The 16,576-nt window shown below is 38.7% G+C and overlaps 1 protein-coding gene across 4 annotated transcripts in view; it reads left to right on the top strand.

Moving 5' to 3' along the window:
• The window catches only part of ANKS1B (ankyrin repeat and sterile alpha motif domain containing 1B), a 1,421,217-nt gene that overhangs the window by 590,483 nt on the left and 814,158 nt on the right, over positions 1-16,576 (top strand). For all 4 annotated transcript variants that reach the window (XM_049884161.1, XM_049884160.1, XM_049884159.1 and 1 more), the window contains exon 11: positions 4,218-4,354. In XM_049884161.1, coding sequence (XP_049740118.1) covers positions 4,218-4,354 — 137 coding nt within the window. The remainder of the gene's footprint in view (positions 1-4,217; positions 4,355-16,576) is intronic.

Genomic DNA, 16,576 nt, shown 5'->3' with positions numbered 1-16,576 from the left:
CACACGGAATTGCCGTGAGTCAGAGTCAACTTGATGGCAGCTAGTTTTGGTATTATGCCACATGGCACATACAAGCATAGCCTAAAGATATTTTTAAGGTCGACATTTTTTCTTTTTATTGTCTCAGTGTTCTACTTTCTAACTTTCTATGGAGTTGGTTCGCTGTGTTTAGGAGTAGAGACTGCTTATATCTGGACTATGGTAGTAGTCTCCAGGCTCTGCCCCCTCCAGTTGCTTCTGCATACCTATGGCAGGCTGACCAGCAGAAGAGCAATGTGACATTAACCTGGAATTTCAATTCCTTCTCTGCCACTTACCGGCTATATAATTTTGGTACAGGACTTTCTGTAAAACAGGGATGGTAGTAATAGAAACTATTTCGTGGCATTATTTTGAAAATTAAATTATATTCAAGAAATAAACAATTTAACATGCTGCCTGTACATAATCCACATTCAATAATTGTTAGCTGTTATTATTATTTGAATCCCTGAGTGGTGCAAATAGCTAACATGCTCAGCTGCTAACAAAAAGTTTGAAGGTATGAGTCCGTCCAGAGGTGCCTCAGAAGAAGGGCCTGGTGATCTACTTCCAAAAAATCAGCCACTGAAAACCTGTGGAGCACAGTTCTATTATAACATACATGGGGTCACCATGAGTTAGAATGGACTTGAAGGCAACTGTAGAGAGAAGAGCAGATTGTCATTATTACTATGCCACTTCCTGCTTAAACAAACATCTTCAACATTCCTCATTCCCTACAGAATTAAGAATACCAATAAAACTTTCTTTTACTCATCCAATTTTATCTCCAGCTCCTTCCTAATATAAAATAACATGTTCAGTTAGGCTCTTTCTACTTTCATGCCTTTACATCTTATGCTCTATCCTATCTTACTTGGCTGAAAACTGAAGACTTTCACAACCACCTTCCCTCCCAGCCATAGCCTGACTGCTCCTTCTCCTGCTTTTTTATCATGCTTCATTTATCAGTAAACAAATAGTATCTTTTATAAGGATCAGCACAAAGTTGGTTCCTATGAGGTGGGGGTTAAAGGTATCCCAAATGTCCAACTGCTGTACCACTCCATCATCTCAAACATCAACTACTCCCTCTCTCCTCAGTACCCTCCCTCCGGTTTTTGGGTTCCGTAATTCATTGCAAAGTCTCACAGAACTCAAGAAACATATGAAGGAAATGGCTCATGAGGTTGCGGAGGCTGGCAAGTCCGAAATTCATGGGTCAGGCATAGGGTTCTCCTTACCCATGTGGCTGCAGGGGCTGAGGAGCCCAAACTGGCTGTTCAGACCGCAGACTGCTGGCTCACAAGGGCATGGAAGCTGGTGAATCAGGTCACATGATAGGCCACCAGTCCAAGGGGCTGTGGAGGTGGTGAATCCCAGGATCGGCAAGTCAGACAGCAGGCCTCTGGGGAGGTCAACTGGTGACCAACCAGATGTGGGATCCAGATGCAGAGAGAGAGAGCCTCCTCAGGACACACATGTATATTTTAGATCCAGGACACCACCCCAGGGAAGGGCTTAACTTTAGTAAGGGTGGAGCTTGAGTCACACCATCCTGCAAGACTGTGACCCAAGACAAACACCTTACACCAGTCCTGCTTCGTCAACATGTAGAGGTCAGGATCCACAACTCATAAAATGGAGGACAAACACACAACACTGGGAATCATGACCCAGCCAAGTTGACACATAACTCCAATCATCACAGGTTCCACATACCTTATTTGCATAGTCCCATTCAATCATTATGTGTGAGTCACAAAGACCATGGCTAAAAGTACCATATTAAATAATTCATTGAACTGCAATCAGTTATCAATTCTTAAGCTATATTACATTATTATTTGTTTGCATTTCTGATGATACACTTGATTGTATACTTCTCAAAGATAGATATTCTTTTAAATTTATCCTTAGAGCATAGCATAATACCTGATACATAGGTGCCCCAAAGTAAATGTCTTTAGAAGTATGATAAATTAATGAAAGAAAGAAAGGACACATTGGAGAGAATCAGAGCATCATTTCAGTGCCTTGCTGACTGGTATTTTGCCTGTTTCAGTATTAACTAATACTAATTTATGAAGATCAAAGACTACAGCCTTCATTATGGATTACACCTCAAAATAAAACAAAAAATTCTCACAATTGGACCAATAAGCAACATCATGATAAATGGAGAGAAGATTGACATTGTCAAGATTTCGTTTTGTTTGGGTCCACAATCAACACTCATGAAGCAGCAGTCAAGAAATCAAAAGACGCATTGCATTGGACAAATCTGCTGCAGAAGACCTCTTTAAAGTGTTAAAAAGCCAAGATATCACTTTGAGGACTAAGGTGCACCTGATCCAAGCCATAGTATTTTCAGTCACCTTATATACATGCAAAAACTAGACAATGAATTAGGAAAACCAACGAGTAGATGCCTTTGAACTATGGTGTTGGTGAAGAATATTGAATATACCATGGACTGCCAGAAGAATAAACAAACCTGTCTTGGAAGACGCACAGCCAGAATGCTTCTTAGAAGCAAGAATGTTGAGGCTTGGTCTCATGTACTTGGGACATGTTATCAGGAGGGACCAGTCCCTGGAGAAGCACTTCATGCTCGGTAAACTACAGGGTCAGTGAATAAGAGAAAGACCCTCAGTGAGATGGATTGACACAGGAGCTGCAACAATGGGTTCAAGCATCGCAACAATTGTGAGGATGGTGCAGGACTGGGTGGTGTTTTTTCTGTCCTGTTCTGTTGTGCATAGAGGCACTATGAGTCAACAACAATAACAATCTATCCTACTCAGAAGACCACCACACAAACTTATTTTTATGAACCCTACCTATTCTTGAGATCCCAATTCAAATCTCACTTTATCTATTAAACCTTAATCGAGAGTGAGCTCCAGACATTTTTAAAATTTATTTTATGAATGATTTATTTAATTCCGTGTGGCTCACTGTACTTTTTGTTTCATGAGCCTGTGTCTGGATTCTCCAGTGAGACTGAATTATATTTTTATGCAATGGGTACAGTTTTATGGGAGTGCATTCCCTTTTCTTTTTATGAGCAAGAGGTGACTTCATAAATTATTTCTTTTCACTTGGAATTTCAGATGGTGGCCATGGAACGGGAAAACTTACTGGTCCTTAAGAATTCACAATATCAGTCTCTTTGCATCAATTGAGCTGTGTCTAAGACATAAAATTATTTGGAGCTAATTAAAAACATAATAGGAAAGTAAAGTTTTTGCAGATTTGAGCTTGCAACAGTTTTCATAAAAAGCTACAGAAGATTGCCAAAGATTGTTGTTAAAATAATATAACTTTTCTATGTGCTAGTGGGAGTTATTTATAGAAAAGTTTTCATCTTTTCCAAGTATTTTCAACATTCCAAAACTGTATCTTTGATGTTATTTTGGTTTAATATAAATTTAGGGAGAAAATCTTATACATGTTGCTGATTTTTAAGGCATCACTTTCTTTATCCATGCCCCGCTCCCAGTACTGAACATAAGAAAAAAAGATTTTTTTTTTTAACATAAGGGAAGATTAATTTAGACTTTTGAAATTTCATTCATTTAATTTTGTCCGTATAAGCAAACCGGCTCATCTAGGGGTGATAATTCTGTTCATAAGTGTTTGTTTTCATTATATATCCACTTTGCACAAATGTCAGTTTTCATCACGGTTAATTTACTGGGATGCTTTTCTAGAGTTTGAGGGATTTGGGGGGAGAAGTATTTTGAGGAGGCTTGAATTTGGGTTTTATAAATCAGGGAGATATGAAACTATTTATTATAAAATTAAATAAATCTTAATATTCATTTGAAAGATTAAGGGGAAAATTCTAGCCCCATTGGATCATCAAATCATATTCTTTTAATTAAGCTAAGACTTTCATCGTTCTTGTAATAGTGGCAGCGGTAAGAGCTTTGCTGAAGGATCTAGCTTTATGAATTGAGCAATAATACTCTTTCTTCTTGAAACAGTACTATAGGGGGTGATATTTACCAGTTTAAAAGGATAGCAAAACATTCAATAAACATTATCTTTCTGAGCAGATTCCTCATTGTGATCACATAATTGATTCCAGTTTTAAGTTGAAATCTCAATTCATATTCACCAAGGAAATTTCAAGTCTTAGAAGGTAAACTGAGTGACTAGGTTCATGGTGGTTCTATTTTTATTCACAGATAATGCCTCAGAGGTAGCAATTACTGCTCCAGGAACTAGTAACCATAGAAACAGCTCGACTGGCCCAACACCTGATTGCTCACCTCCATCCCCCGACACTGCCCTCAAAAATATTGTAAAAGTTATTCGACCCCAGGTAAGTGCCCAGAATGACATCATCTGCATCACAGTGTATTTTGGTTTTGAGTCAGTGCATGCTTACCACTTACAGGGCAGTTCCTGGGCTATTTTGTCATGTGTAAACAGACTTTTAGATTAAATGATGGGACTCGGAAGATGTTTGCTTTCTTTGGAGTTGATGATGGACATTGAAATCTGTAATAGCTTTTGGAAAATTTCATCTTGTGTACTACTTGAAGAAATATGTGAAGCTTAGAAAAATAGCTATTTCACATCATTTGCCTCCCCCAGCAGTTTAATAATCCTACTACAGTTATTGAGCCATTACATGTTTCCTGCTCTTTTTGTTTTCGTTTCTCTGGACATGCTGCATTCTTTCTGGTTCCTTCTCTACCCTCCCTCCCCCAGTTGTTTTTATGTGTTTTCCTTAAATTCTTCATTCCTGCCTGTGTTTGATACTGCCTCTCGCATTGCCCCTTTTTTCCCCTCAGGTGTTCCCTTTCCTCTAGCCATTCTGTCTTTACCCCTTATTTTTCTCCCTTTCTATCACTTGTCTATATGGGTTTTTCTTCCCCCTTCTCTTTCAGTTGGATTTCCCAGTAGGCGGTTTGCAGGCAAGCTTTAGAAATATCATTGGGACAAGCTGTTCTGTGATATTTTATTGAAAATAGCACTTATGAAGCTGTTTGCATTATATTTTTGCCAACAGATGGACCCGGAACACGGAATTGGTGGTGTTTTCAACCTGGCTCACTCTGAATGGGCCTCATAAAATCCAAGAGAAGGGAATTCAGATCCACTCAATGCCACTCACCATCTACTTAGATATACAGTATGAGAAAATCTTGTGAGTCAGTTGTAGGGCAAATGGATTTTCAAGACTGTTTTGATCTAAATGAGCAATGGTTTACTTAATATCTTACCTTCTTTTAATTTATCTTGGATTATTTTTATTATAATCAGCAACCTCACCAATACAATGGTGCTTAAACTGTAGATATCCACTACAGTATATAGAATACTTTTACGTAAAGTGTTCCATTTAACTTTTACCAGTTCCAAGGGGATTTATATTCTAGCTTTATGCATAAGGATATTGGCGCTCCAAATGATTTGGAGTTCCTTTCTCTTTCTGTAGTATAATAGTTGTCTCATCCATTCCAGTTCAGAAGTTTACAAAAATCCTCCCAATGTTGTACAACTGGACACATCTTTACAAGGATATAACTTACAAATGGAAGGTCTTTTAGATGCAGGTAATTTTTCACATGGTATCCCAAGATGTAGAGGAGGGAAGTGTTTTCAAAACTCTCTTCTTCTCTTTAAGAGAAATTTGATCTAGTCCATGTGCCTCAAAAAATAAACCCCATTAAATCCAGATTTAGCTGCTAAATGTCATCATTTGTTGTCATTAGTTCTGTCATTACATGAAGGTGTTTCTGGTATTATTGTGCACATACTACATTTCCAGCATTTTGAACTATGTAGGTAATATGTAGTCCTATATAAGTTAATAAAATCCGTCATAAAACATTTTATTTTCATACCAAAGTAAATTCTCTAATGTAAATGTACTTGGTCATTCAAAGAATGAAATATGGTTCCATTCTACCTATCTCTAATGAATTGTCATATAGTTGAATCGACTCCAAGAGACATTATTCCCTAAGCCCTTTTATGCATATTTTAGTCTACTTTATTTGAGTGTATTTTGGTAATCTTCCAAGAAAACTACAGATGGTATTAAAGCCAAAAATTTTATCTTGACTCCATTCCTTGGTTCTGTGTATTATGTTTATGAAGGTAACTGATACCATTTTCCTTTCTTAGATGTTATTGTTACCTGATTAGGGTCTGTGCCCTGGAGCAGTCCGAGCCAATGACACATACTCCAAGTCAGAAAGAGTGAGAAAGTTTATTAAGGAGATGCATACATCCCTGGGGACCCAGCAGCGACACAGTCTGTATCTATGGAGTCCCAAAGAGCAGCTTTACATTCGAGCTTATACAGAATCTTACAGGGTTACAACTGTTGTTGTAGTCCCCTGCCAGACATTTCTTTATTAGGCTAAAGACATACATATCTGATACCTGGGCCCCAACTTTCCTGTGGGGGTTGTATGCCACAAGTAGTCTGGACAGAACAAAAGGTTATTTGCATCAGTTTTAAAACAAAGAACAAAGTCATTAACATTTGGTAAAAACAAAGTCATTAACAGAGGTATTAACAGTTGCCCGTTTTGAAAAAGGAGAAAACATGCTGGGGAGTTTTTTATTCCCCCCCTTTGAAACTTGGGTGACCATATACACTTACCCCAAGTTTCAACCTATATCTTATATATCAGAGCGTTTCAGGCGAAAGGATTGGGCTTTCTCCCTGCAACAGGCTTGAGCCATCTATTGGACAGTTTGACTCAGGACAGAGAATATCATCCCACATATAAACATAAACTGGAGATGGTAACACATTAACAGGCCTTTAACAACCAGTCTAATTTCACTAATAAATAAGGTTTTTAGCCATGTAAAATCTGGCAGTCAAGAAAAATCAAATCTTTCATGAATCTTGTAACAGGTCCTGGCTATAAGTATCAGAATATTAACTCTGTGTACAAGAGTACAAACCTTGATGAGACAGGACTTTAGGAGCCGAGTTAGGCATGCAACCCTCTGTCCAGACAGGGCAGACAGAAATCAGTAATGTTTAACACTTCTCTAGCAATATAGGTCTAAAGATTTTTATCTTTTAACAAGGAGTTGGGGGACATTTATCTCAGCGACAAAGATTCTCCAGGCAAAAGTCTCTCTGGCCCCTAATGGTAATCTCATCTAAGGTAGCATTAAAAACATTTTTACTTTTTTAACCCTAGAAAGTCTTAACTTCAGGCCATTAGTCGGTTGGGCTTTCTACTCCTTGTCACTGTAGACCGGGCAGGGCTTGACTTGGAATGATGGATCCATGGTTTGACCCTTGCAAGCTTTACAGACTGTCAATGCTGAGTGGTTTAGAGAAGGGTCCAGTCTACTCAGGCGGTAATGAGTGGGAGGCCCTTCAACTTTCGGAGGAGCACCTGGTCACAGCTATCTTGAGAAGGAACCTCTGCCCGATATAACTGTGAAAGAATTTTGGTTAGAGAAAGCAAATATTTAGACATCATTACATTAGGGGCTGGGTGGAGGATTGTGGAGAGAGTTGGTTGAGACAATATGATTTCCCATAAAATATCTTAAAAGGACTGATTTTAAGTTTTCCCCAGGGTGCAATACAGACTCAGAGGAGGGTCAGTGGCAGAACATCTGTCTGTCTAGGGCACAGTTTACTAAGATGAAATTTTATGGTCTGATTCATTCTTTCACCGTTTTCTGATAGATTGAGGTCTCCATGTTGTATGGAGTTTCCACTTCATTCTTAAAGCATTTGAAACCTATTGTACCTCGCTCTAGCCATCTTGGCCTGGCAGGGAAAAGTCTCTACCCATCTTGAAAAAGAATCTACACACACCAGTAAATATTTCATCCAATGTTTAGTTTTGAACACTTCACAAAAGTTAAATTTGATTTTCTCTCAAAAGCTGTATTTGATACACTGTTGGCTGGAGGTGAGTCACAAATGTCCTTTTTGTTCCAATACTACAGTCACTGCATGAGGGACAAACAGGATAGTATCATGTCCCAAAGAAATTAACTCAACCACCTTTGAGAATGTTAGTGGCAGCAACTGCTCGGAGGCAGGCTGGCCAGCCTTTTGAGACAGTGTCTAGATTTTTAGAGAAATAGGTGGGTCACAGGGTGGTTCCATGGTCCCAAGAACTGGGTTAATACACCAACAGTTACTCCTCTTCTTTCATTTATATAATTCAAAGGATTTTTGATAACCTGGCAGCCCCAGGGCTGGGGCTTTCATTAACAGGGACTTTAAATCACAAAAGGCTCATTGACACTCAGGAGTCCATTTGAAAGGATCTTTCTGCCCCCTGAGTAGCCTGTCCAAAAAGTTTTAAGACAGTCATAGTATTTCTAAGAGTCTTCCTCAGACTTGTTCCCTATCAGGAGGTCCATATATTGCAGGAATATTCCACAGCTGAAGGGAGGTAATCGCTCTAGGCCTTGGGCCAGCACTGTTCCAGAAGTAGTGAGGGAGTTCTTAAACCCTCGTGGTAGCATAGCCTAACAGTTGTTTCTTCCCTTTTGTCCCCTTCCCATCCGAAAGCAAAGATTAGCTGGCTCTCCTTGGTCAGCGGGATACAAAAGAGTCTTTTAAATCCAAAACAGTAAAATGAGTAGGGCATATAGGTTCGGGACTACTGGGTATAACAAGGTCTTCAGAACTTTGTTAACAGCCTGCATATCTTGAACAAAACAGTACTCACCGGCGGATATCTTCTTCACCAAGAGAACAGGAGTGTTGAATGGGGGTCGCACTCCAGCAACAGTCCTCACTCTAGGTATCCAGTGATCAGTCCCTGCAGCCCCAGGTGAGCCTCAGCTTGTTGAATCCTAGAAGGCATGATGTTGAGCAATAGCTCCACAGTCACAGGTAGGACAGTCCAAGCTCGTCTTAACCAGCCACTGGCCAAAACCCACAGGGCCACAACATCAACCACTGTTTGAACCTTGGGTGAGATGGTTGCCAGGGATAGCACCAGTTGGGTGAGTGCTAAGACAGCTGTTAGCACTTGCCAGGTATTTGCTGGTGAAACTGTCAGAGACAGGCCTTTTTCATCAAAAGAGATTTCAGCATGTACTTTACTTAGGAAATCCCATCTCAAAAAGTGGGACTGAGCATTTGGGCTTGTATAGAAATTGACAGGATAGCTTAGTTTCTCTTATTTCAGTCTATTGCCTCCAGAAATGATCTAGTCACCTCTTCTCCAGTCACTGTGACAACTTGAGTACTGCTGGTCAAGGCAGTTTCTTTAGGCTTCTGGGTGAGTACCGAGAAGGCTGCTCCAGTATCAACCAGAAAGTCTACTGGCTATCCTTCTCCTGCTCTTTCGTAATTCTTTGAAAAAGCTTTTACCCCCTTTCAATCTTGCCTGGCCCTTTTCTATTCTTTTTTCGGGGGCAGTCATTTTTTCAATGTCCCTCCTGCTTGCAAAATGTACTTTGTTTTAGTCACGGCCCATCCCTACCTTGGTCTCATTGTCTTCCTCCAGATGATCCTGGAACGGCGGCCAGTGGATTGGCCTGTTTCTTCATGTCCTGGTCTTTTCCTTTCTTTTTCTTGGCCTCTTTTACCTGATCTCTGTTGGTAAAGACCTTAAATGCATTCAGACGTCAGGGACGGATTAGGGACTCACATTATCTGAAGTGGCTCTTCTGCAGTGGGGACTGGCACCTCCTGGAGTGGGTAAAGCCCTCCTGAGGGAAGTGGGCCTAATCGTACCCTACTCCTAGTATGGGGTGGAGAGACCATATCTGTCCCACCTTCTCTGCTGCCCCCCCAAGGCCTTCCCATCCTCATCTTCTGATACCACCTGGGAGGGGTCACAAATGGGGTTTTTCCAGATGGGAGAATAAGAACATCCTCAGGTTCTTCATCTCTTATCTTGTCATCATCATTCACCTTCACAAGAGGGACTAAAACAGAGGCTTTATCCTTTTTTCATACCATAAAGTCATAAAACATTCTATATAGAGCTTTTCCTCTCACTTGTTAGTTCTAGTACAGAATAGATCAAGCTTCATAATAGTACCAAAATTTCCAGAACCATTTACAGACCACACTTGATTACGCAAAATATTAAGACGTCTCCTAGTTAGGGAATCCCGTCCTAAGTAAGTCCAGTTCTTAGTGGACTCTCAGCCGGAACCTTACCTCCTGGGTACCCACTAGCAATGGGGAACCTCACCGGTCTCTCATCCAACCTCACAGGACCTAGTCACCAGTTCTTGGAGGGAGTCTATGAGAACTGACGCCCCTGTGCCTTTTACAGAGGATTTACCACCCGATGCCCAGTTACCTACCATGGCCAACAGAAACTTTCTCCCTCTGTCTGGAGCTCGCTGCCATGGGGTCCTCCCCCGTCGCCAGAACTCTGGGCCACCACAGGTTGAGAGACCTCCACAATTCAAGGAGGGGTGTACCTTCTCTCTTCCCAGGTCCATCCCAGGGGATCAGTCCTTAGGGAGATGGAACTAGGGCCTGAGTAATTCGAGCCCCATGTTTGGCGCCAAAAATTTGTTACCTGATTAGAGTCTGTGCCCGAGCAGTCGAGCCAATGAAATATACTCCAAGTCAGAAAGAGTGAGAAAGTTTATTAAGGAGATGCATACATCCACCGGGGACCTGGCAGCAACACAGGCTGTCTCTGTGGAGTCCCAAAAAGCAGTTTTACTTTAGAGCTTATATAGAATCTTACAAGGGTTACAACTGTCTTTGCAGTCCCCCGCCAGACATTTCATTATTAGGCTAAAGACATACATATCTGATACCTGGGCTCCAACTTTCCTGTGGGGATTTTATGCCCCAGGTAGTCTGGACAGAACAAAAGGTTATTTGCATCAGTTTTAAAACAAAGAACAAAGTCATTAACATTTGGTCAAAACAAAGTCATCAACAGAGGTATGTGAAGGAGGCAGGTAGAGAAGAACAACTTTTAGGTTTATCATGGCCTTATTATTATTAATTTTTTTTAGTTATGTTAAGCTCTCAGTTGCCCGTTTTAAAAAAGGGGGGTATTGGGGTCACATTATGATAATGATTAGTGAGGAAAAAAATAAATAAAGAAGTGAGATACTCAAGAAACTCAGGATGATGGCGTTTGAATTAGAACCAGCGTAGCCTGTAAGTACAAACGTAATTGAACAACCACCATTAATGTATAGAATTGGGAGAGAATAGAACTTCAATTGAACTATTGTTCCTTTTGCCCCAGAGACTTTGGTGCATTACTTTTTTCTCCTTATGGGTTCTGATTTCCTGAGGGTTCCACATTCATTGTAGAAAGGAGGAAATAGAAGATTAAAGTGGAAGGAATTATGAAGGAGTGTTGGGGTAGGGCATGTGGTTTGAGGAAAGCCTTTGGGGACTAGGGGGTGTGGATGGAGGATAGCTAGATGGATAGGTTGTGGACTCCCTGGTGTGTTCTCAGAAATCACAAGTGTGTCAAGGATTAAAATTTGTTGAGAGCAGCTGTTCCAAAGAAAAGATAATTATTGGTTAGTTTATATAAGAGCCTATATTTTGATCACAGTTTTAATCCTCTAAAACATTTGATAATTCTGGCTTCCTATCTAGCAAAGCAAGAAATGTAAAGCGAGATTGACTTCTGGGTATTCAAACTTTTTTTTTTTTTTCAATTACTAAATAGAAATTAATAGCATAATTTGAAATGATAATTTTACTCTTAAAGCTGATGATGAACCTTGAAATGAAAAGCATAAATGCAGCCCTTATTTATGAATTTACATGAATTTGCTTTACTTGAGCATTCTCTGATGTGTTCAGTCTTTTACTGAGGGAAGAATGGTATAGAATAAGTGAGACAAAGGCAGGATTTTTATTTTACTCACTGCAAATAGGTATTTCTTAGGCTTTTTTGTGATGGTTACATCCCCTTTGCCTCAAGCATCCCTTTATCTATTTTCCTGTAACTTTATGTGTAAATGGAGAGTATCCATTCTAAACATAGTACTTGCTTTCTGTAACAGCAGGACTGATTATACATTGCCTATGTTTCTGATGAGTGTGTCCATTAATTGGAATCTACAGACTTCCCGGTGCTTTGCTGAGTTTGTTTTTGTTCATCATATTTATTAACTCATGTACTGGTAGGTGCTACATTCTCTGTTTGATCTTTTCAGCCTTGCTTCTTTGGGTTCTTTCAAGCCTTAAATTTCTGCAGATTGTGACACATACTAATTTCAATACATAATGACAGAAATATTTATATGCTACTGGTTCCTCTTTGTCTCTATTTGTGGCCCAGAAGCCTGTATATGAATTCACAAGGCTGAGCTTCTTTATTCACATGAACTCACACAAACAGGGGTCATCTACTTATACTTGAAAATAGTATTATTTTTATACTTGAAAAAATATTACCTTTGGAAGAAAACATTAGCTCTATTGACTTATCATTTCCTTCCTTATACTGCTAAAGAATTATATGTTAGTTGGATTGGCTTTTAAAGAAATGTTTTCATTATTCCCTGGTAAGGTGTCAGATATTCCTAATTGATGAATAAAATACATAGATCTTAAGTATTTAGTTTGATGAATTTTGAAAATTGTATACATAGGCATAACCACCACTCAAAGCAAGATTTAGAATATTTCTATCACTCCTGAAAGTTCCCTTATGACCCTTTCCAGTCACTTGCTCTCGCTCCTGCCTCAGAGACAACTACTTTATTTTTATTACCATAAATTTGGATTGCCTATTCTTGACCTTTATATAAATAGAATCCTACTTTCTCTCTCTCTCTCTCTCTGTGTTTCTGGCTTCTTTTGCTCAACATAATATTTTTGAGATTCATCCATGTTGTTCCTTTTTATTACTGATTAGTGTTCCGTTGGATTAATATACTACAATTTGTTTATTGATACTCCTCTTGATGGGTACTTGTCTCCTGTAGATTGTCATTAAAAATAAGTATGCTGTGAATACTGGTGTAAAAACCTTTTTATAGATGTGTTTTCATGTAGATACCTGAGAGTGGAATTATTGGGCTATAGGGTAGATTAATGACCAACTTTTTCAGAAACATCCAAAGGGTTTTCCAAAATAGTTGTTCCATTTTATAATTCCCATTAGCCATGTGTAAGAATTTCAATTCTTCACATTTTCACCAACATTCAGTGTTGTAAGCCTCTTTTTAAAACCACTCTCATGGGTGTGAAGTGATTTCTCATTAGGGTTTTAATTTGCATTTCCTGGTGACTGGAGATGTTGAGTACCTTTTTCTTGTGGTAATTGCTCATTTTACATCTTCTTCTGAGAGCTGTCTGTTCAGCTACCTTTACTGGGTAGCTCAACTTTGTAATTATTGACTTACATGTATTTTTAAATAAATTTTCCTGTAATTTCAAAGGATAACAAGTCTTTTATCATGTAAATGCACTGTAAATATTTTTTCCCACTTTGTGATTTGCTTACATATTTTCTTAATGGTGTCTTTTGTTGAACAGAATATTTTAATTTTGGTGAGGTCCAATTTATTAATGTTTGTCTTTTATGATTGGTGTTTTTGTGTTTTTTCCATGTTGTGAATATATGTTTTTTTCCTAGAAGCTTTCTGGTTCTGGCTTTTACATACATGGTCTGTGTTCTAACTCAAATTATGTTTTGTGTGTGGTGTGAGGAAGGGATTGAGGTTCATTTTTTACCACAAAGAAAAAGACTTTCCTTTCTCCACTGAGGAAACCCTGGTGGCGTAGTGGTTAAGAGCTATGGCTGCTAACGAAAAAGTCAGCAGTTTGAATCCACCAGGTGCTCCTTGGAAACCATTTGAGGCAGTTCTACTCTGTCCTATAGGGTCGCTATGAATTGGAATTGACTTGACGGCAGTGGGTTTTGGCTTTTCTCCATTGAATTGATTTAATACTCTGGTGTTGTTTATTATTTCCACTTTCCAATTGTATGTTGATGGTACAGGGAAATGCAATTGATTTTTATATCATGTTTATATTCTAACACTTGGCTAGTTTAATTTAAATGTTGCAGAAGTTTTCTTTTTTTGTAAATTTCCTACAATCCTCATGTTCTCTGAGAATAATGATAGTTTTTAGTTTTCCTTTTCTAATATTTATACCTTTTATTTATTTTTTCTTAGTTTGTTGCTGTGATTGCAGTGAAATAGTGCATGGAAGTGATAAAAGTGAAAATCTGTGGCTTGTTCCCTATCTTTAGGGGAAAACATTTAGTGTTTCAACAATAAATATGAAATAAACTATAATTTTTTGTATATATTCTTCTACTCCTAGGGGATACTGTGTGATTTAAAGTCAGGAAAGGTGTGTGTCAGGGTTGTATCCTTTCACCATACCTATTCAGTCTGTATGCTGAGCAAGTAGTCTGAAAAACTGGACTATATGAAGAAGAATGGGGCATCAGGATTAGAGGAAGGTTCATTAACAATCTGTGTTGTACAGATGACACAACCTTGCTTGCTGAAAGTGAAGAGGATTTAAAGCACTTAATGATGAAGATCAAAGACCACGGCCTTCAGTATGTATTACACCTCAACATAAAACAAAAATCCTTACAACTGGACCAGTAAGCAACAACCTGACAGATGGAGAAGAGATTGAAGTTGTCAAGGATTTCATTTAACTTGGATACACAATTAATACCCATGGAACCAGCAGTGAAGACATCAAAAGATGCATTGCATTGGACAAATCTACTGCAAAGGACTTCTTTCAAGTGTTGAAAAGCAAAGATGTCACCTTGAAGACTGAGGTACGCCTAACCCAAGGCATGATATTTTCAATCGTGTCATATGCATGCGAAAGCCGGACAATGAATAAGGAAGACTGAAGAAGAATTGATGCTTTTGAATTGTGGTATTGGCGAAGAATATTGAATATACCATGGACTGCCAAAAGAATGAACAAATCTATCTTAGAAGAAGTACAAGCAGAGTGCTCCTTAGAAGCAAGGATGGTGAGACTGTGTCTTATAAACATAAGATGTGTTGTCAGAAGTGATCAGCCCCTGGAGAAGGATATTAGGCTTGGTAAACTACAGGGTCAGCGGAAAAGAGGAAGACCCTCAATGAGATGAATTGACATAGTGGCTGCAACAATGGGTTCAAGCATAACAACGATTGTGAGCATGGTACAGGACCAGGCAGTGGTTCATTCTGTGGTACATAGGGTCGCTATGAATCAGAGATGACTCTATGGCACCTAACAACAACAACAACCTAGTTTGCTGAGAGATTTTAGCATAAAAGGATGTTAAATTTCTTTCAATTTTTTTAATCTACTGACATTTTTTTCCTTCTTTTGTTTTGTTGATGTTGAGTTTTTTTATTTTAAGTGTTAAGCCAACTTTTCATTTTAAGGATAAATCCCACTTGGTTATGATGTTCTATCCCTTTTATAGGTTGTGAGATATAAGAGACCCTTTGAATACAGAATTAGTGTGTGGATGGATGAAATAGATTAGGGAAGTCCAAAATGACTGATGTTTTGAATCTGGTTGGCTGGGATCTTGGGATGATATTAATAGAGATAGGAAAGAGTTGAGCAGAAGCTCATTCTGATGGAGGAAATGGTAGCATAATAAACCTGGCTTTGTAAATTTATTGAGAATGAGGCATATGATATGAAAATTAAAAATACTGGTGTAGAGCTCTGGAGAGAGAAATGGGAGCTTAGGATATAGATTTTACAGTCACTTATAGAATTTGATGGTAAAGGGAGAGAGTACCGAAGACGTAATTCTGGGAAATGTTTACATTGTTAACATTGGTGAGCACCTAATACAATTTAATGTGCATGCTTTTTTCCTGGAATGCATATTATTTATCTCTATTTTATAAATCAGAAAATTAAACACCAGGGAGTTTAAGAAACATGTTCACATTTGTTTTGGAAAGAATACATTAGCAAAAAAGACGGAAGAGGAGCATTGAAAGAGACAAAAGAAGGAAGGTAAAACATTGCTGTTAGTAGCCATGGAATTGGTGCTGACTGATGATGGCTTTCTGTATAACAGAATGAATGTTGTCCAGTCCTTCAGCATCTTCATGATCACTGGAATGCTTGACTCCATTGTTGTGGCTATTGTGTCAATCTGTCTCACTGAGGGTTTTTGTTGAGCGTATACTTTACCAAACATGTTGTCCTTTTTTAGTGATTGGCCTTTCCTGATGATGTGTCGAAAGTAATAAAGTCAAGATCTTGCTATCTTTTCTTCTAAGGAACATTCTGGCTGTATTTCCTCTAAAACTGGTTTGTTCGTTCTTTTGGCAATCCGAGTTATATTCAATATTTTTTGCCAATACCACAGTTTGAATGCATCAATTTTTTTTCTTCCTTTCTCATTACCCAACTTTTTCATGCGTATGAGGTGATTGAAAAGACCACGGCTTAGGCCAGAAGCATCTTAGTCATCAAAGTGACATCTTTGCTTTTTAAAAGTTTTTTTTAAGCTATCTTTAAAGATGCAGATTTTCCCAACGGAATACATTGTTTGATTTCTTGACTGCTGATTCCGTGGGTATTGATTGATGATCCAAGTAGAATGACATCTTTGACAATTTAAATTTCTCCTCCACTTATCAT

Source organism: Elephas maximus, chromosome 4 (assembly GCF_024166365.1).
Source record: "Elephas maximus indicus isolate mEleMax1 chromosome 4, mEleMax1 primary haplotype, whole genome shotgun sequence".
NCBI lineage: Eukaryota > Metazoa > Chordata > Mammalia > Proboscidea > Elephantidae > Elephas > Elephas maximus.
The sequence above is the reverse complement of the archived record's forward strand: the minus strand, read 5'-3'. Positions and strand labels throughout refer to the sequence as shown.